Source organism: Acipenser ruthenus, chromosome 5 (genome assembly GCF_902713425.1).
Source record: "Acipenser ruthenus chromosome 5, fAciRut3.2 maternal haplotype, whole genome shotgun sequence".
NCBI classification, from domain to species: domain Eukaryota; kingdom Metazoa; phylum Chordata; class Actinopteri; order Acipenseriformes; family Acipenseridae; genus Acipenser; species Acipenser ruthenus.
Genome location: NC_081193.1, coordinates 66,571,928 through 66,592,620, shown reverse-complemented (window position 1 = coordinate 66,592,620; position 20,693 = coordinate 66,571,928). Strand labels below are relative to the sequence as shown.

Genomic DNA, 20,693 nt, shown 5'->3' with positions numbered 1-20,693 from the left:
GGCTGTGCCAGTCCTCAATCTGCAGGTGGCCGGGTCTCAACTGAGCGTCCATCATTTCAAAAACATCTGGTGGGGATCGTTCTGGGCTACAGTGGACGCTGCGTACACTCAGGAGGACAGCGTCCGCTCTGCAGGAACTACAGCTACGCAACCCTTACACTGCAACATGGTACTTGTGAAGGCAATGCTCAGCCAAAGCCATATAAAGAAGCAGGAGTAGTCGTAAGAATACCGGCTCAAAGTAGGTTAGTTTAGGGAATACTGATCCCAAGTAATGTATAGTGAGGGTTACGTAGTGTAGCAGGTTCCTGGAGCGGGACGCCTCATTCAGTAAGGGTAGCGCTCGCCCTGTGTGACACCTTTTCTTTGTAGTTGTTGTACTGTGTTTTTGTACAGTCTTTTGTATGTGTCCTCTGTGCGTTACAATCGTTGGTAGCGTCTCATGACCCGTTTGTTTACTTTCTGTTTTGTGTTTAATAAATCCTGCGCGCCTGTCCTGGCGTTTCAACTCCAACTCCCATGTCTCTTTGTATTGCAATGCGGTTACCCTCACATGTGACACGAGTACATTGTCACAATACTGTTTAAATGTTGATCAATGTGAAGGAATCTTCATAAAAGTACTATATATTGATGTTCAATTCAAATTTGTAGTTTTGTCATTATTCTGATACAGAAGAATGCCAAACCCTATTATAGTGAACACCCTGATACAACGAACATCCCATGGGGGTTCGTTATAGTGAAGTGTGTGTATAATATATATATATATATATATATATATATATATATATATATATATATATATATATATATAATTGTAGCACAGTGGGGATGGGATTGGAATCATCCCTGCAGTAAAATGTGTGGTTTCGTTTTAAGGCACATTTATTTTATTGTTTTTGTTAATTGTTTTATTAGTAATTATCCCCTGCACCGGGTAGCCATTGTTAAATTAGTACCAGGTGCAGGGTATTTAAGAGAAACAGTTAGTTTGCTCAGGACTGCTAAGAAAAAGGAGGCAGAAAGTGGTACTCTGCGTCCTGGCAGTCGGGAGAAAACAAAAGGAAAAGGTGTTGTAGTAAACCTGTGTGTGTTTTTGTTTACTGTTTTAGTGGGGAAACAGCCTAGCTGTCCCACTTGTAGTCAGGGTGTTCTTGTGTGTTAGTTAGTGCTCGTGCAGAGCTAGGTGTTTATTTTGTATTTTGTTTTGATTTCGTTCTGCATCAAAAATTAGCGCAAAAGCGCTTTCAAACCCTCCATCTCTGTGTCTGGTCAGTATTTTAAAGGGCAAAACGAACCTGAGCCGCAAGGCTCGTTTACAATATATATATATTATATATATATATATGTATTAGTCAATTCAGCTATTACAGCAGGTTTGCCATTCGCTTCTTTCTGGAGTGCATTTGTTGTAGCAAGCAGTAATGGTTGGTTGTGATTTACCGGTACTTTACAGTACTGCTGCTTATGCAAGGCATACTCTCAGTCTTGCAGTTAACAGAGCCTCAGGTTTGCGGCTGGGCCTCTTTCTGCAGCTAGGTGTATCCATGCTGTTTCGTAGGTGGTTTAACACTGTCCCTATTTTCTTCATGCAACTCAGTATTTTATTGCAAAGTGTACATTTTACTGTTTTAGTATTTACTTTGTTAAAATGTCCCCAAGCAACTGTTATTTAATTTTTTCTAATCAGACTGGAGCTTACGTGGCTGCAGTCTTGTTCATGTTCCTTTTGGTATCGCCTTGCTTATTAATATTAACCACTGCGGTTTATATGAATGATTCTAAAATAAATTATAAAATGCCTTTATTTTGTAGTTTCTTGTATTTCAATCACCTCTGTTACCCATAGCTACAGTATTGGCATCACCCTGCACTTTCAAGAAAGCTTGATTTTTAAAAAAAAAAAAAATTTATGTCATGAGCTTGTGTAATTTAGAGCCATAGAAAGAAATAGTGATTTATTTAATATGTATTTATAGTAATAGGTTGTGCTGTAATGGGAGGCTTAGTGATTAATGGGTCTGTTCATACCATTTATATTTGTTGCAATAAAAGATAAATTATACGATTAGTAATTTTCTAAATGATTAACAATTTTCTAAAATCAGTCACACATGCCCACCCCTACTGCATACGATTTAAAACAAAACGTATTTACAAAACGTTGATATTCACTAAATACCAAATATTAAGACTGAAGGAAACTCTGTAGTATCTACTTCAGCACTACCTTGTAAAAAGTAATAGATTACTGCACAGTACCTTCAAATGAGTTAGGACAGCTACAGGATTCTTACTAATATTTATAGAAAATGTAAATATTCATGGCATAAACGAGATGTCACACAGTATTAATGTCATCGGCAGTGATTGCAGAAGGACAACAAACTCGCCAAAGTCGTGTATGTCCATGACATAAATACCGTACCTGTATGCCATGTCATGACATATCTGCTATTTACAGTCATAGACAAAAGCATTGGCACTTAATATAATATAACACACGTAATATAAGATAATTCAAGAAAACATGTTAAATGCAAGCATTTCGTGAACATTAGCCACTAATTCATATGACAAAGACCAAAATACATAATTTAGACCACAGTATGTTTGGAGAAAAAAGGGAAAGCCTTTTTTTTATGGTGTACCTAAGGTTAAACATGAAAGTGGTTTGATCATGATTGGGGGTGTTTTAGCAGTTTTGATCAAAGATTGAATGAATGCTGCGATGTATTAAAACATTGTACAATATTCCTAGTTGTCAGTTTGTTACAATGGGTGGCTATTCTTCAGGTTCTCTGCTAGCTCCCCTTCTTTTCAGTATTTGCCAATGACACTCAGATTTATTAATCTTTTAATCCTTCTGACAAACATGCCTATTTTTGCTCTCCCTGTGTCTCAGTGATATTAAAGCCCTGGACAAATAAAAACTTTCTCCAGCTAAAGGCCAGCAGTGTGGAGTAGTGGTTAGGGCTCTGGACTCCTGACTGGAGGGTCGTGGGTTCAATCCCAGCTGGGGGACACTGCTGCTGTACCCTTGAGCAAGGTACTTTACCTAGATTGCTCCAGTAAAAACCCAACTGTATAAATGGGTAATTGTATGTACAAATAATGTGTAAAAATAATGTGATATCTTGTAACAATTGTAAGTCGCCCTGGAAATGGGCATCTGCTAAGAAATAAAATAATAATAATAATAATAATAATAATAATAATAATAATAATAATAATAAATTTAGGCAAAACTGAAGTTATGCTGATTGGATCCTGACATCAGTTGAGAAAATACTCTTCTTTTTCACTGTCCTTTGATGACAATCAACTTGAACTTAAATCTGCAACAAGGATTTTGAGTTATGTTTTATTCTGAGCTCTCTTTTGACTCACATCCGTGCGATTACAAAAACCTCCTACTTTCAGTTTAGGAATATTTCTAGAATTTGACCCATGCTCTCTCAAAAGGAAGATCCTGAGTCACGCTTTTGTCTCTTCCAGGATTGAATATTGTAATTCTGTCTTTATAGGCCTTCCTGATTCTACCATTTCAAGACTTCAGCTTCTCCAAAACTCTGCTGCCCGCCTCCTAACACCAACTAAACTAAAACAGCACGTTAGCCCTGTCTTGGCATCCTTACGCTGGCTGCCTGTTAAGCAGATAATTAAAGTCCTACCTCTGACCTATAAGGCTTGTAGGGAATTTGGCCCTGATTACATCTGTGAGCTGGTGAGGCCGTACACTCCGGGCTGTTCTCTTCGATCCTCTAACTCAGGTCTACTTCTCTATTCTTTCTTTCCGCCTTGTCTGTATGGGTGGAAAAGCTTTTTCTACGCTCCCAAACTGGAATTCACTCCTCAAGAGTATTCACTTGGCTGACTCGCTTTCGATTTTTAAAATATACCTTTTTGATTTGGCTTATTCTTAATTGTTCAGTGCTTTGTGATAACTCTGTTATGAAAACAATTGTATTGCGTTGCACAAAGTACAAGCATACTATTTGAAGTATGAACTCAATCCACTAGAACTTTGGACTGATCTGAAAAAAGCTATAGCCAAACATTGTGTATACAATCTGTCTGAGCTGAAGGAAATATACAGACAGAATAGGCCCAGATTTCAACTAAGCTTTCACTGGCTAAGAATTATCATAAACATGTGAAAGCCGTAAAAAAAGCAAAATCAGGACACACAAAATACTAAAACGGGTGCCAACACTTTTGTCATGAATGAATACTTTAAATGAAAGAAGTTTTTTGTTTTTTGATAAAGACTATTTTGTAAATTACTAGAAATTATATTTTGCTTTGTGTTTTATTGACATGTTTAAAGTTGACTAAATCCTTAGTCCTTAAAGTTTCCTTGAATTGTGGTATAAGTGTAGGGTGCCAATATTTTTGTTTCCAACTGTATAATGTACTTTTTTTTTTTTTTTTAAATAAATTTAGTTGTTGCCAATTATTTTTATTACTTTCTCCCAATTTGGAATTGCCAATTATTTTTTTAAGCTCAGCTCACCACTACCACCCCTGCGCTGACTCGGGAGGGCGAAGACAAACACATGCCGGACTCACCATGCAGCCACCCAAGAGCTACAGAGTCGGAGGACTACTCAGCTCTGGGGCAGCTTACAGGCAAGCCCGCAGGTGGCTGGCCAGACTACAGGATCGCTGGTGCGCAGTGAGCCGAGGACACCCTGGCCGACCTAACCCTCCCTCCCCCCGGGCAACGCTCGGCCAATTGTGCGCCGCCCCCTGGGAGCTCCCATCCACGGTCGGCTGTGGAATAGCCTGGACTCGAACCGGCGATGTCCAGGCTATAGCGCGCATCCTGCACTCCACGCAGAGCGCCTTTACCGGATGCGTCACTCGGGAGCCTATAATGTACATTTTAAATCAAGTCCAGGAGGCAAACCACTTAGAAACTGCAAGGAAAAACCATTAAAACATCTTATATGATGAATTGCATTTTAAAAACATTTTTCTGTTGCTGATTGCCTTTATTAAGTTCACCCATACCTAAGAGAAGATGTATTCTGTCCTTGACAACATCTTCCTGGGTTTTGGAAGCTGGAGACGTACTGCTGGAGGGTTGGCTGTGAACAGCAGCTGCCGGACCTCTCTGGAGACTGGTGGCCATGTCTTCGGACGGGTCGTTCAATGCGAAGCCTGTGCTGTTGAGCCAGACTGCCACAGCATGGAGTATGGGAGCCCACGAGTTGCGATAGTGGAGTCTAGCTGTATCAATCGTCTCAGGAGTGTAAAATGCTCCTCCTGTCAAAGGGTCGACAGTTAGCAAGAAACAAATCAACTGGGTCAAGCCAGACTCTACTCTTTGACCTAGTATTACTGTCTATTTCTCATGCTTCAATACCTGAGATGCAAGATCTTATGGACTTAATGTTGATACGTGTACATCAAGCAACTGTGTGTTTTTTGTTTTTTTTTTCAATTTAGTCGTCGCCAATTTTTTACCCCGGTTTTCTCCCCAATTTAGTATGCCAAATTATTATCTGTATCCTCTGCTCACCGCTCGCAACCCCCCCGCCGACTCGGGAAACGGAGCTGGAACACGCGTCCTCCGGCCAAGCCGTCATTTTTCGCACTGCAGATCCACAGCAAGGCCACCAGACCTATACTGCCGGAGGACAACACAGATCTGGCAGCTCCACTGAAGAAACACAGGCACCCTATCGGCCACAGGGGTCGCTGATGCGCGGTGAGCCGTGGATTCCCCTGCCGACCTAAGCCCTCCCTACCCGGGCAGCGCTCAGCCAATTGTGCGCCGCCCCCTAGGAACTCCCGGTCACGGTCGGCTGTGACATAGCCTGGATTCGAACCTGCGATCACCAGGCTATAGGGCACATCCTGCACTCCGCGCTGAGCGCCATTACTGGATGCGCCACTCGGGAGCCCCCTAGCAACTGTGTTTTTTTTTAGTTTTTTTTTTTAGTTGTTGACAATGTTTTTTTTTACCCCAATTTGGAATGTCCAATTGTTATTTGTATCCCGGTTCACCGTCATTTTAGTGCATGTAACAACGGATCAAACTGAAATTAATTTAAAATCAACTCATCACTATTGTCTGACAATTATGGGCTTAGAGTGTGATGTACACTAAGAAAAGCACATGATATTATAGTAAATTCAGTATACATTTAATTTAGATATTGAAACAGATCTGGTGTACAGACCTTAATTCCATTGCTATATCTATAATTTGAATTAGTAGCTGCTAATGTTTATTGGAACAATGTGGGTTTTTGGTCTGGACATTATTGTCTGTTCACCAGCTTCTGCAATACTATAGTGCAGTGTTTCTCAACCTTGGTCATGGGGGCCCACTGTGTCTGCTGGTTTTCATTCAACTGAGCTCTCAATTACTTAACTCGACCCTTAATTGAACTGATAATTTGCTTAATTAGACCTTTTTAATTGTTTTCAGCTCTTAACAGTTGCAAATTTCAAGTTAGTTATAACATCTTACAAGTAGCTTGAACTCTACAACTGTTTAACAGCTGAAAACAATTAAAAAGGTCTAAGCAAATTAAGCTCAGCTGGAATGAAAACCAGCAGACACAGTGGGCCCCCAGGACCAAGGTTGAGAAACACTGCTATAGTGGACCAATTTAATTCAATAATATAACTTTTAACTTTTCAAGTATTGGCTACCTATTGAGTACTAAATAAAAAAGGTTTCCAAAATGATAAAAATCATCTGAAATCAGCCAGTACTATGTGCGTTTGTATACACACCTTGGACATGTTGTGGCATGATGCTTTCGAGTGCACCACCTCTGTATATTGTAGTAAAAACATACTGCACTTAGTGCCATTATATTTACACACCTGTGGAAAATAAAATGTTCCCTGGTGGACATAAAAGTTACCTACCATCAGAGGGCAGCTGGCTGGCAAACTCAGCTGGCAGGGTGAGGAGAGCGTAGTCCTTGAGCGCAGCGAGCCAGAGGTGGTTGAGAGTAGGCAGCTCGGGCTGAACCAGGGTGATGAGGCTATCAGGAGGAAGCACGTCCGCTGCTCCAAAGTCATCCTCTTCCTCCTCATTGCTTTTCACCTCTCTCTGTGGTTTATTCTCAGCTTCCTTTTTAATCTTCATAGCCACTATATAAACCTGAGGCAAGAAGAATTAGGTACAATATTAGCTTTCCCTGCTTCCAATTTCTGCCTGAATACAATCTTCATTAGAGAAGTGGATGCTTCATATATGTTTTTAGATCAGTATACATTAAACTGATAGTCGCCAAGATCATACCTGCATTTGGCAAACTATCTCAGCATGAGGCAACTGGGATACTTGGTGATTATGCAAACAATAAGGAACAGTACTTTATGGGTATTATGTATTTTTGGTGTTTTGTATTCCATACATTCCGCAAATGTATGTGTGAAGGGGTAAACCCCACCCCTGTGCATATTTTGTGTTGTTCTGTTATTTTATGATTTGAGTGTATGTATGTACTTGTGCACAGGGTGTGGTTTTATTGGTGTTTAAATGTACTGGTGTTTGAGCGCTGTTTTTGTTATTTTTATTTTACAGCATGGATGGGGTTAAAATCCCACATCCAGCTAAACTCATGTGTAACGTGGCCATCTCTCAAATTAATTAAGTAATTACCAATTGGGAGATGGCCAAGTATATAAAAGCAAAGCAGCTGCTCATAAAGGGTTGATGAGAGTGGACATGCAAATGAGAGAGTGGACAGAAAGTGACAGTAAGATAAAGACTTAAAACAATTTCTACGCATGCTGGGTCAAAACCAGCACGGTACTTGTTTGGTTGTCTCCGTTTAATTATTGTCTGTTTATTTTGGTCACCGTGCCATTTTGTGAAGTGTTTCTGCTTTGTTTAAATCATTTATTTCTTTAATAAATATGCTCACCAGCACTTCACTCACAGTACTGTCTCTCTTTCCTGGTCTGACAAGCCATCCGGGTGACAGTATGTTACAGCACAATATCAATTTACAGTACAGTATTTAAATTTAAAAGTGATTAGTGCTGACCAATGGCTGTTCAAATTTTAAGATTAAGCTAGTTGTTTTCTGGGTGATTAAATTATTTTACATTAAATCAGTATACCAAAACTATAACAAATATAAAAATCGCCCTTTTAATTAATTCTCAGGAAATGTGGCTAGGCAACCAGGCTTTCATTGAGCTTTGGGCTAAGATTTGTGTGAAAGAAGCTGACCTCCTAAATCCATGATATTAACCTTAACCCTAAAATGCTGCCAAAAAATGTATGACTAAGGATGTGTGAATAAAAATATCAAACCAATCTTGATTACATTATTAAACGTATCATCCTCAGACCCGGTGGGTACTCTGTTCAAGGTCAATTAAATAACTAAAGGTCTGGTTGGAACAAAGTCCTGCAGTGGGATGGATAAGAAGAGCCAAGGTTGCTTACCAATGATTTAAAGGGATATGTTGGTCATACTTTAGTGTTTCCAAAGGTTAATAAAAACACTGTTTAATACAACATAAACCACACCAGGAGCTTCCATAAACACTCCATTAAAATGCATTCTAGGTTCCAGCACCAAAAACCTACAGTTTATGATTTATACTGAAAATCCAAAGATCCATTTAAAAGTATCCAAACTAATTGGGACAGATACTGGTCTGCATAATTGATTTGTATGGATAGTAGAACAGGTATTAATAACAATTACTGTACCTTTAATAATGTATAGAATAAAGTTAACATACACAACTACTTAGTACTGTCATGAGTGACCCTAAAACTTGTCTTCCCTTGCACAAGGTGCGAGCACCTTTTTGGAGTGAAAGGTGTATGTGGCAGAGATGGATGGCTCTTTGATAGAAACAGCTTAATTTATTTGAAGTCTTCTCACTGATGATGTGAATGAGAATGTTGAGATGGGAGCCCAGCTAACAAGATTGAAGTTTTGCAAGTATCAGGCACCTGTGGTGGCTCTGACAGACTCACTGAGAGCAGAAACTGACCCAAGACTGTCACCGCTACTGAAAGCAGGTTATTCTTTAGGATACAAATTGAACATTTGTGAAACTGCAACAAATATTGTAAAGACTGTAATGTATTTTAAAGTCTGTAATATAAAGTCAGCAGAAATCTTAAACAAATTGTTAAAACACACTATTTAGATTTTTTTTTTATAATGTACTCTGTATTAGTCTATGAGAATATTGTAGGATTCCATATTCCTGTTTATTCTAGTATAACAATAGAAGAATTATTAGTGAATGTGTAAGGTCAGACCGACCTGCTGAAAGTTCCAAACCTCCCTTATCAGGCAAAAGCATCTTGGAACTGAGTCCTGAAACATTCCGATCCAGCGAGAACAGAATGGCAAACTATGGAGCACAGTTAATATGACAAAAATAATTTAACTAAAATAGGTTTGTGGTTCTACTATAGTAAGAGAAAAAACTAAAGTGTTTAAACTGTGGACTGTGAGAAAGAAACTTAATATAATAACTTTAGTAAATGCATGAGGATATTAGTCTATATCAAAAGTAAAGTTTTAATATTCAAGGTTGCATTTGCTACCAAGCAGGTGCCTAATTAAAAATTAACCTCTTGCTTTCTGTGCATATCAATGGAGTAAAATAAAATTACAATTTGTAAAAGAGACGGCTATATTGAAATACCTGAATTAGAAATACATGTTATAAAATCATTTAAAGTTAAACTGTTATACAAATAAAATTATTATTGTTGAACATATTCCAATTAAAAATAAGAGAGTTCAGTACTAACTGACAATGTTAAAATATTGTAATAACTGTACTATTACACACAGAATTCTTTACCGACGAAATAGAAGAAAAATCAAGAACGAGGCGACTGTTTTAATTTGCTTAACTGTAACAATTTAAAACACACAATGCTCCATCTAAGGTTTGTGTGGTCTGAATAATCCTGTAACATTTATTTGCCTCAGTCTGCTGGTCCTTTTTTTGGCAGCCAAATCTCGTAGCTGTTTTAGCAGCAGAAGCTGTGTGCATAATACACCACACGTAATTCATCACATGATTACAGGTGCGTTCGTTGATTAGACACTATGGTTGATTAAAGATAATCGGATAATTGACTCTACTGTATATATCACAGACACAAAGCTGGTGATTATGTTGGTGTAGTGTTCTGCTTACCTCAGCCCAGGCTTTCAGGACAGCCAGCTTCTCCATGGTGGTGGCGCTCTCACTGTACAGCTGACTGGAGGAGCCCTTCCCAGCTTGCACCTTGTCAAGGGAGGACACCAGCAGGTTGTGAACTCGCCGCAGGTCGTTCAGGTCGCTCACCACTCCGCTGCCGATCCAAGTACTGCACACCTGCAGCCACGTAAACACAGAACTTAATACTAGGGCTGTGCGGGAAAGGGCAAGGGTTTAAAAGATGGAAAAACTGTGCCTATCTAATCTTACCTCATTTTAATTTTGATTTTTTTTTAAATTTAATTTTATTACTGGATCATCTTGGAGTGAACTAAAGCCGTTTATAACTACTACTTGTATTCTTGGGTTGTCAATTCACACTTTTGGTGCCAATACCAAATGCTTACTCATTTACAAAGTAAAATCATGCCAAATATCCACTGCTACACATCAAGTAAAAATAATACACATTGGCTGCAGGCAAACTAAAATTTGTGCATTTCTACGAGGGTGTTTAAAGTACAATCTGAAGCCGGAAAACCATGAGATTCCGGCTTTATGAATTTAGCAACAAGTTGGATTTTAAAGTGGTTGCTTATTGGGATGGGGTTGTAATTGGATTTGTGATTATAACATACTACATATGCATATTAATCTGTTTTGTATTTACCACTGTGGTAAAGTAATAACAACAAGAAAACACAGACAATAAATGAGATCCGATACTAGCATGTTTCAAAGCTTTATGGTAAACAAAATGGCTATAGTTTTATTTGCACAGTTCAATATCGAACTCAAACAAAATTATATTTTAATACACTATCAATTGTAATATCATTACAATAATGGCAAAAAAGTTAAAGTACAAACAAATATTTTAGAACTACAAAGAATTTAAAGCTTGATACAGAATTGGCCTTTATTTCACCCTATAAAAATGATTAACTGGCAATTGTTGCTTGCCTTATTCCATATTCTCCTGCCATGACTTCCCTGCTTTCTACCACAGTCTCTCCTTTTACAGCATTTCTACTACTTTCTGTTTAGCCTCATGTCTGTTGTATGGCTAAAATCATACATATAATCTTGTGTAATTGCTGATCTGGCATGACACTGTAATTGAGGGTTTACCCATTGAGAAATGTATCCTGTTTTGGATCTCAACATTTATCACTTTGAGGGTCATGCATTAAGCGTTTACCGGCCATGCATTTTAAGGTGTGTCAATCCTTAATTATAGGCATAGGCAAATTGTAGGTGGGGCTCATTTGTAAATTAAGTCTGTGATATTAAAATGAGATTTATTAAGCGTCAGAATAGCTTCGCTGGCTCTAAAAGGGTCCACAAATGATTTCAAATTGGTCTTACTTGGGCGCAGACAAAAAGTCAGAAAGCAGCTGATAGGAAGCAGCATTATGGGAGCAGTCACAACGTATTTCTTATGATGGAGGGTGCAGGCTCCTAACCTTCCTGAGCAACCCAGGAACAGGGGGAGAGTACTGAGAAGAAGGGAGGGAATGTTTAGGGTCCGCATTACCCTTTTTGATCTCCCAGAGGATGAAATTACAGCTTGATACCAGCTAAGCAGCGGCGTTATTTTTAATTTGTTGGACGAAAATCAGGGCTGACATAGAACCAGGCACCGCTCGCACGTAGGCAGTGCCAGTGTTCTGAAAATCTGAGCCTCCCCCTCCAAATGGGCCTTCCGTAGCACAGATTTTCACACTAGTCTGTAAATAGTGCCTCCCCTCCAAATGAGCTACCTAAAATCGAGTAATACGAGGAAGCTCATTTGGAGAAGCAGAAATGACCTCCAAATGGGCTGAGCATTTAGGCATTTAAATTTAGCAGCTTATGCCGTGCCTCATTAATTTTGGGCCAGTTGATACATTCAGGATAGGGTAAAATTTGTGCCCCGGCAGAATGCTACTTTACACTCTGCCAATTTGCCTCTGCGTCGGTTGATCTTGATACATGACCCCCTTTGTGTTCTGTATAGTACTTCAAGGATTTCAATACATAGATTTTCCATTCTCTCCAATTATTTTCCATATTACAGGAATACTTAATACCATTTACTATGGTAAGTTTTCAAAGTCATTTTTCAGTTGTTCCATGCTTTTCCCCCTGGTTATACTATGCATTACCATAGCTTATCGTGGTTTGCAATGATTCTTTATATGCTTTACCATACCTCTCTGGGATTTACACTGTATACCTATGTTGTACCATGCTATGTGCTATTACACTTTGCTATGCTTTTACTTTGGTAAACTTCTATAAATGCAAGAAAACAGTTCTGTAGATGTGGGGGAGGAGAACATTAGGAGTTTATGTACATTATCTGATTTTCGCCTTGATTATGCATAACTATATTTAAGCTATGGCGGTTCCAAAACCTATTGAGAAGGAGAAGTTTGAACTCCAACAATACTGGGAAAGGTCAGAAGACTTGCAAATTTAATAAGATTACCATCTTAACATGACATATTTTAATCCCTGGCTTGTTTACAAAGGGATCCTGTACAGAGTCATTCCCACAAATAGTTTCAAATTGTAAGAAATCTGACTTTACTCTAAGCAAGGATTTAGAATGAACTCTTTAGTACATTTCATTAAGCGTGGCCAAAGCTTCCCACAGAAAATGCAGCAGATTACATACTCTTGTTGGATTTATGGAAGCTAGCCACCATTTAATATGACTCAAGCACTGCTTTTTTGTTTTCACTTTGGTTAATACTAGAGGTCGGACAGTATTGATTTTGCTGATACTGATATGGATACCAATACCAGAAAATGTAATAGCCAAAGCCAATATGATGTAAACGATATTAATAAAATTAGACATCTTACTGAACCTAGCAGACAATGTGTACTTGAAATTCCATTAATGGTTCTACATAAATAGTGAAATAAAAGGATATGCAAAAATCAACAACTAGGAAGATTTTAAATGGTATCTACCACTTTAGAATCATCTGCATTTTGGAGCTTTCAATTCAGTTCTGCTCTGCTTTCATTCCTTGTGCTAAAGGGTAAACAGTGGCAACTTTGCATATGTTAGTATGGAAAACCTTACTCATTGGAAGTGCGATTTGAGAATAGTTTGAATTACAAACTATACATATTTTAACTAGTGGGGTTTTACTGTGTTACGCATAATTTACATCACATTAGCGTTATACAAGTTTTTGTAGCACTTCCAAGTCTTCTGTAGCCTACTGGTATGTCTATACTATTACGTACTATTAGCTATGTCTTTTTATTTCCTTTTATATACTGTCTCTAATGTAAAACAATTTAACCTTAAGTTCCAAGAAAACAGTTTTTAATTGCATTGGAGAGCAAAACAGGGTCTCCATTTTGCAGAAAATACATGTACATGCTAATGCCATAATAGGCTTGCTTTGTCATGCCGCATTAATGTCAAAAAATGTATGTAAAATTTAAATAAAATATATAACTTCTGTGAAAAGACTTTGTTAGCTTTCAATTATGGTAAATGAAACTACGGAGTCTGAACAAGATGACAAAATATGTAGTAATAATAAGCGTATTGAAAAATATCTGACAAAAATGCTGAATATTTCCTAGTATACTACCAGAAACTAAATTCAGGCTCAATTTTCAGGAATACAATGCTTTCTTTATGTTTCAAATAAAACAGACTTTTTAAATTTTACCTGTATGTTTATTACTCAGTCTGAGCTGAATTTGATTGTTTGATTTTGGCACTCCTGCAGTGTGCAATATCTTGGCAACTTCGATTTCAACTGTTACCATAGCCACATGTACTGGCCTGAAAAAGCAGCTAAGTTTCTGTTTCAGCTCGAATCTCGGATTTATAATGTGTGCGCAAGAATTATTGCTCTTGTTTTTTGGAAATTAAATTAAATTATTGTGTGAATTCTGAAGGCAATTGGTTGCACCTGAGCTTATTTAGGAGTGTAATGACTTTTCAGGTTTTTATTTGTAATTGTTTTGTTTTTTCACACCCCCATTTTTTCACACATTAAAAGTGTTGAGTAGGTTGTGTAAATCAAAGGAAAAAAAAAAATCCCATTTAAATGCATCAAGATTCCAGGTTGTAACAATAAACTGTGAAAATGTCCAAGGGGGTGAATACTTACTATAGGCACTAGATAGATAGATCGATAGATCGATAGATCGATACAACATATATAAAATATATATATATATATATATATATATATACAGTGAGACAGCCAAAAGTAATACACAATTATGATACAAACTAATGTATAGACTAAAAAGTTAAATCCACATAGTGTTTTATTTTTTCTCCATATACAATAGTTTGGTACCTGCAGTACTAAGACCATGTCAAACAAATATTATCGAATTCAGGAAACATGACTTAATCTGGGCTATAACATTGCAAAGTTACATTGTAGAAAATATGTTTAAGCTTGTGTCCATACACCTAAAATTGCCCTCTGTCAAATCCTTAACTGGACTGTCAAGGAGACTGTAAGGAGGTGTGCAGGTTACACAGGTTACACAGGTTACACTCAGAAATAGTTTACTAAACAGACACCAATTAACTATATTTGAATGTAGAACTAAAAACAACACGTCAGTAACATACTGTGGCAAAGTGCCCCCCCTGTGTGTGTTATATGTTACGTGTTGTGTGTAAATGTTGGTGTATAGGCATTGGTACACGGGATATAAGCGGTCTGTGTTTCACGTGTGTGTAAATTGTATATTTGTATTTAGGCACGGGGATGGCACATCACATCACGTGCAAGTAAAAAGTAATATGTGAGCACGGGGAATTGCACTTTAATTAATTCACGTGCAGTTGTACCGAGATTCCAATTGAATGATTGACTAGCAATCGAATCTCGGTACAACTGCATAAAAGCTGCATGTTTTCACTCACTGGGGGTTGGTGTTCGGTGAGTGGAGAACGGGTTAGGAGACGGAGGGTATTATAAAGTAAAAGTAAAGTAAAATCGTAAAGATAAGTGTTTTCACTCACCGTGTTTGTTCGTCTGTCCTGCACCGTCTGTTTAGTGGTTAGTCGTTTTGTATGTCTGTTTATTTTGGCGCAAGTGCCGTGTCCTGTTTTTTGTGTTTTGTTACAAACGTTTATTTTCTGTCTGTTTATTCATTAAATGCTGAGCGAAAGCATTCGCTCAGCTCCACCAAACTCCACATCTCTCTGTCGTTTGTGTTCCTGTCTTCTGGTCTGACGTCACCCACTCAGCCATTCTTGTCACACATACATATCCTACGCATTGGCTCTTCTCCATTCCCCTGTATCTGAGTCCCGAGCAGAAGCTTTTATTATTATTATTATTTATATACATTGTAACACAGTGGGGATGGGATTGGAGTCATCCCTGCAGTAAAATGTGTGGGTTTGTTTTGTTTGATTGTATTGCTTTATTGTTTAATTGGTTTTGTTAATTATTTTATTGCTTAGTTATTCCCGGCACCTGGAAACAATTGTAAATTAGGACCAGGTGCAGGGTACTTAAGAGAAAGAGTTAGTTTGCTCGCGGCTGCTGAGAGAGAAGGAAGCAGGATAGGTGCTCTGCTTCCGAGCAGTCGGGTGAAGAAAGGTAGTGTAAACCTGTGTGGTTTGTTTCGTGGTGAAGATTTTGTTTTGTGTTCCAGGTAAACAGCTTAGCTGTCCTGATTTATAGTTTAGGTTCCTGTTTGTTTAGTTAGTGCTCGTAAAGAGCTAGGTGTTTATTTTGTTTTGTATTTTGTTTATGTTTGTGTTCATTAAAAATTTTGCGCAACCGCGCTGTCAAAATCCATTTCTGTGTATTGGGTCTATTTTTAAAGGGGCAACGAACCGTGTGAGTTGCGAATCTATTACAATATATATATATATATATATATATATAGATACACACACACACAGTGGTTTGCAGAAGTTTTCACCCCCCTGCAAAGTTTTCACATTTTGTTGGCACCCGAGCATACTCCACAACACTGTCAAATTACACATTACATGTAGATTCTACACAAACTACTCCACATTGATAACGTTAAAAAATGCATGCAAATGATTTGTTTGAAAGATCACAAAATTAGTGAAATGGTTTCAGCCTGTGTGTTAACTTGTAGATAATTTCCCTAGGTATATAAAGACTTTCAAACTGCATATCCACATAGTGATCCAACAAAGCAACCATGAAGACCAAGGAGCTTTCGAAACAAGTCAGGGATAAAGTGGTAGAGAGGCACAGAGCAGGAGAAGGGTACAAGAAAATTTCAAAGGCGCTGATTATCCCTCTCAGCACAGTGAAATCCATTATTTAGAAGTGGAAGATGCATCATACCACCCAGACACTACCCAGATCAGGTAGCCCTCCCAAACTGAGCAGCTGGGCAAGCAGGAAACTGGTTTGGGATGTCACTCTGAAGCCAAAAATGACCTTGAGAGATCTGCAAAGTTCTGTGTCTGAGATGGGAGTCAGTGTTCACACATCAACAATAAGCCAGTCCCTGCACAAAGCTGGCCTGTATGGACGGGTGGCAAGAAAGAAGCCATTACTCAAAACGCCTCACCTTAAAGCACATATGGAGTTTGCGAAAAAGCATGTACATGATACTGCAGACATGTGGAAAAACGTTTTGTGGTCAGTTGAGACAAAAATTGAATTCCAAGCGTTACGTTATGTTATGGGGATGCTTCTCTTCAGCAGGGACTGGGAAGCTTGTCAGTATAAAGGGGAGAATGGATGGTGCAAAGTACAGGCGAACCCTTGAGGTAAACCTGTTTGAGTCAGCCAAGACTGAAACTGGAGAGGAAATTCACATTTCAGCAGGACAATGACCTGAATCACAAAGCCAAAGCCACACTGGAGTGGTTGAACAAGAAGATAATTAATGTTCTTGAGTGGCCCAATCAAAGTCCTGACTTGAATCCAATCGCAAAATTATGGCGAGACCTGAAGATTGCAGTCCATCGATGATCCCCAACAAATTTATCAGAACTAGTGCAATTTTCCTGTGAAGAATGGGCAAAAGTTTCACCATCCTAATGTGCAAAGCTAGTAGAGACCTACCCAAAAAGACTCACAGCAGTAATTGCTGCAAAAGGTGCTTCTACCAAGTACTGACTTAAGGGGCTGAATACTTATGCAACAAGTACATTTCATTTTGTACATTTTCTTAGCAAGTTTTACTGACATTTAACCTCATATAACAGTGTTCAGTTTAACCACTACAGCTTTGAATAAAAAAAGTCTGTTTGAAAAACTGTGCATAAATTACTTGTAATTCAACAAAATGTGAAAACTTTGCATGGGGGTGAATACTTCCGCAAACCACTGTATATCAAAACACGTGCTGAATATCATTTTGCAACAAGTAAAAAACCAAATAAATCGATATGCAGCCCAACTACATAAAAAATGCTTGTGGAAACACGCTTTTATTGCATGGAGGTTTTACTTAACGTATTTACCAGTCTAGTTATGATGGAGATGTATGGGAACAGTGAAAAAAAAAATAGTCTTCTGCAATCAGAAAATTTGTGGTGAACCCCGCGCTGACTGCGTTGTGTGTCCGATTTCCTGGTAAATGACGCTTTCTGAACTTCGCAGTCTTATAGGAATTGTAGTTTGGCATGGTGATGTCGTAGCGCTGTCATGGGCAGTCGCTGTAATGGTTAGCGCTGTAATGTCCTTCATGGATGATGTCGTCACGGTTCTGGACTCGCTGTTACGTCATGTAACCAAGTTAATCAGCTCTAGACGTGTTTGATAAGTTTAATACATCAGGATTTGCATCCTGAATAGATGTTTTGGAGTTAGTTTGGTTAAAAATGTTTTGGTTTTTTAAAGAATAAATTCATAAAAATGAAAATGGGGCAGACCAGACCACAGCAGCATGATTTTGGGAATAGGCACAATCAACACTACCAGATGAAAGGAGGTTGAGGACGGAACTGCATTGTTTTCAATCAATTTTTAAGAAGTGATCTGTAGATTTTGTCATTGTGGGTGAACAGATCAATTATTACACCAGTAAAAAAATGTGTTGGCTTGGGCTCCTGGGGTATTTTGCAAGTGTTTATGAAACAGCAGCTACAATACCAGTCTTTTACATTAGTAGGGTTATTCAAAATGCAATTGACCTCTTAGTATTACTTATGAAAATTTTAACTACATTGATGATTTTATTTGGACAAACAACTAGGTGGTTAAAGAGTTTATGCTGCGATTTGTTCTGTGTGAAATATTTTCACTATTTTTTTTAAACGTATTAGTGAACAACCCTTTATCTGAAAATAACGAAATGTACTTATTTTGTAACACGCATTATTATGGTAAACTCTTAGCCATTCAAGATACATTTATTTCTGTAATATTAAGAAAATTAGGTTGAGTTCGATTGATATTGAACTGGAGCATATACAGTACTGTGCAAAAGTTTTAGGCAGGTGTGAAAAAATGCTGTAAAGTAAGAATGCTTTCAAAAATAGACATGTTAATAGATTATATTTATCAATTAACTAAATGCAAAGTGAATGAACAGAAGAAAAATCTAAATCAAATCCATATTTGGTGTGACCACCCTTTGCCTTCAAAACAGCATCAATTCTTCTAGGTACACTTGCACAAAGTCAGGGATTTTGTAGGCATATAGTCAGGTGTATGATTAAACAATTATACCAAACAGGTGCTAATGATCATCAATTCAATATGTAGGTTGAAACACAATCATTAACTGAAACAGAAACAGCTGTGTAGGAGGAATAAAATTTGGTGAGGAACAGCCAAACTCAGCTAACAAGGTGAGGTTGCTGAAGACAGTTTACTGTCAAAAGTCATACACCATGGCAAGACTGAGCACAGCAACAAGACACAAGGTAGTTATACTGCATCAGCAAGGTCTCTCCCAGGCAGAAATTTCAAGGCAGACAGGGGTTTCCAGATGTGCTGTCCAAACTCTTTTGAAGAAGCACAAAGAAACGGGCAACGTTGAGGACCGTGGACGCAGTGGTCGGCCAAGGAAACTTACTGCAGCAGATGAAAGACACATCATGCTTACTTCCCTTCGCAATCGGAAGATGTCCAGCAGTGCCATCAGCTCAGAATTGGCAGAAAACAGTGGGACCCTGGTACACCCATCTACTGTCCGGAGAAGTCTGGTCAGAAGTGGCCTTCATGGAAGACTTGCGGCCAAAAAGCCATACCTCCGATGTGGAAACAAGGCCAAGCGACTCAACTATGCACGAAAACACAGGAACTGGGGTGCAGAAAAATGGCAGCAGGTGCTCTGGACTGATGAGTCAAAATTTGAAATATTTGGCTGTAGCAGAAGGCAGTTTGTTCGCCAAAGGGCTGGAGAGCGGTACACGAATGAGTGTCTGCAGGCAACAGTGCAGCATGGTGGAGGTTCCTTGCAAGTTTGGGGCTGCATTTCTGCAAATGGAGTTGGGGATTTGATCAGAATTAATGGTCTCCTCAATGCTGAGAAGTACAGGCAGATACTTATCCATCATGCAATACCATCAGGGAGGCATCTGATTGGCCCCAAATTTATTCTGCAGCATGACAACGACCCCAAACATACAGCGAAAGTCATTAAGAATCTATCTTCAGCGTAAAGAAGAACAAGGAGTCCTGGAAGTGATGGTATGGCCCCCACAGAGCCCTGATCTCAACATCATCGAGTCTGTCTGGGATTACATGAAGAGAGAGAAGCAACTGAGGCTGCCTAAATCCACAGAAGAACTGTGGTTAGTTCTCCAAGATGTTTGGGCCAACCTACCTGCCGAGTTCCTTCAAAAACTGTGTGCAAGTGTACCTAGAAGAATTGATGCTGTTTTGAAGGCAAAGGGTGGTCACACCAAATATTGATTTGATGTAGATTTTTCTTCTGTTCACTCACTTTGCATTTTGTTAATTGATAAATATAAACTATTAACATGTCTATTTTTGAAAGCATTCTTACTTTACAGCATTTTTTCACACCTGCCTAAAACTTTTGCACAGTACTGTATGTTTTAAATCTCTGATTTCACCTCAACTGCATTACTTGGACTGTTTTCCTTTGTAGCTGCTAAGTAAAAGGGCCTCTGTATGGTCATAACTAAATCTGCTTATAAAAAGGCCAATGAATCGTGAATTCACTGAAATGGAGAGACAAAACACAAGGCAGAAACCTTGGACCTTTAATGGTGAACATCAGTGGGACAAGTATGTGCACATTATTGTGCATCTCAATTTTGTATTTTTAATTGAAATGTTCTTTTCTTTTTATTTCTAGATTGCTAATCTCCTGTACAATGAATCTCATTAAATCAAACTGTCTTGAACTGTCAGAATTAAAGACTCGAATTGACTCGTGCCAGATAGGTGACTCAACTCGACTCGACTCGAGCAAACCCTGTGACTCGACTTGAGCTTGGCATGTCAACGACTTGACTACAGCACTGATAAAAACTCAACCTTCACTTAAGTCAACAGTCTTGGTCCCGAATTTTCTCCATATAAAATATATGTATCCTGCCTCTTTAAATTTTTTACTCGTAACTT

General features: G+C 38.5%; 1 protein-coding gene across 7 annotated transcripts in view; it reads right to left on the bottom strand.

Moving 5' to 3' along the window:
* LOC117402816 (HEAT repeat-containing protein 5B-like) overlaps positions 1-20,693 on the bottom strand; it is a 77,791-nt gene that overhangs the window by 20,643 nt on the left and 36,455 nt on the right. For all 7 annotated transcript variants that reach the window (XM_059024393.1, XM_059024398.1, XM_034004310.3 and 4 more), the window contains exons 27-29: positions 10,162-10,341; positions 6,895-7,132; positions 5,020-5,274 (exon numbers count right to left, since the gene is read on the bottom strand). In XM_059024393.1, the coding sequence (XP_058880376.1) occupies positions 5,020-5,274; positions 6,895-7,132; positions 10,162-10,341 (673 nt within the window). The remainder of the gene's footprint in view (positions 1-5,019; positions 5,275-6,894; positions 7,133-10,161; positions 10,342-20,693) is intronic.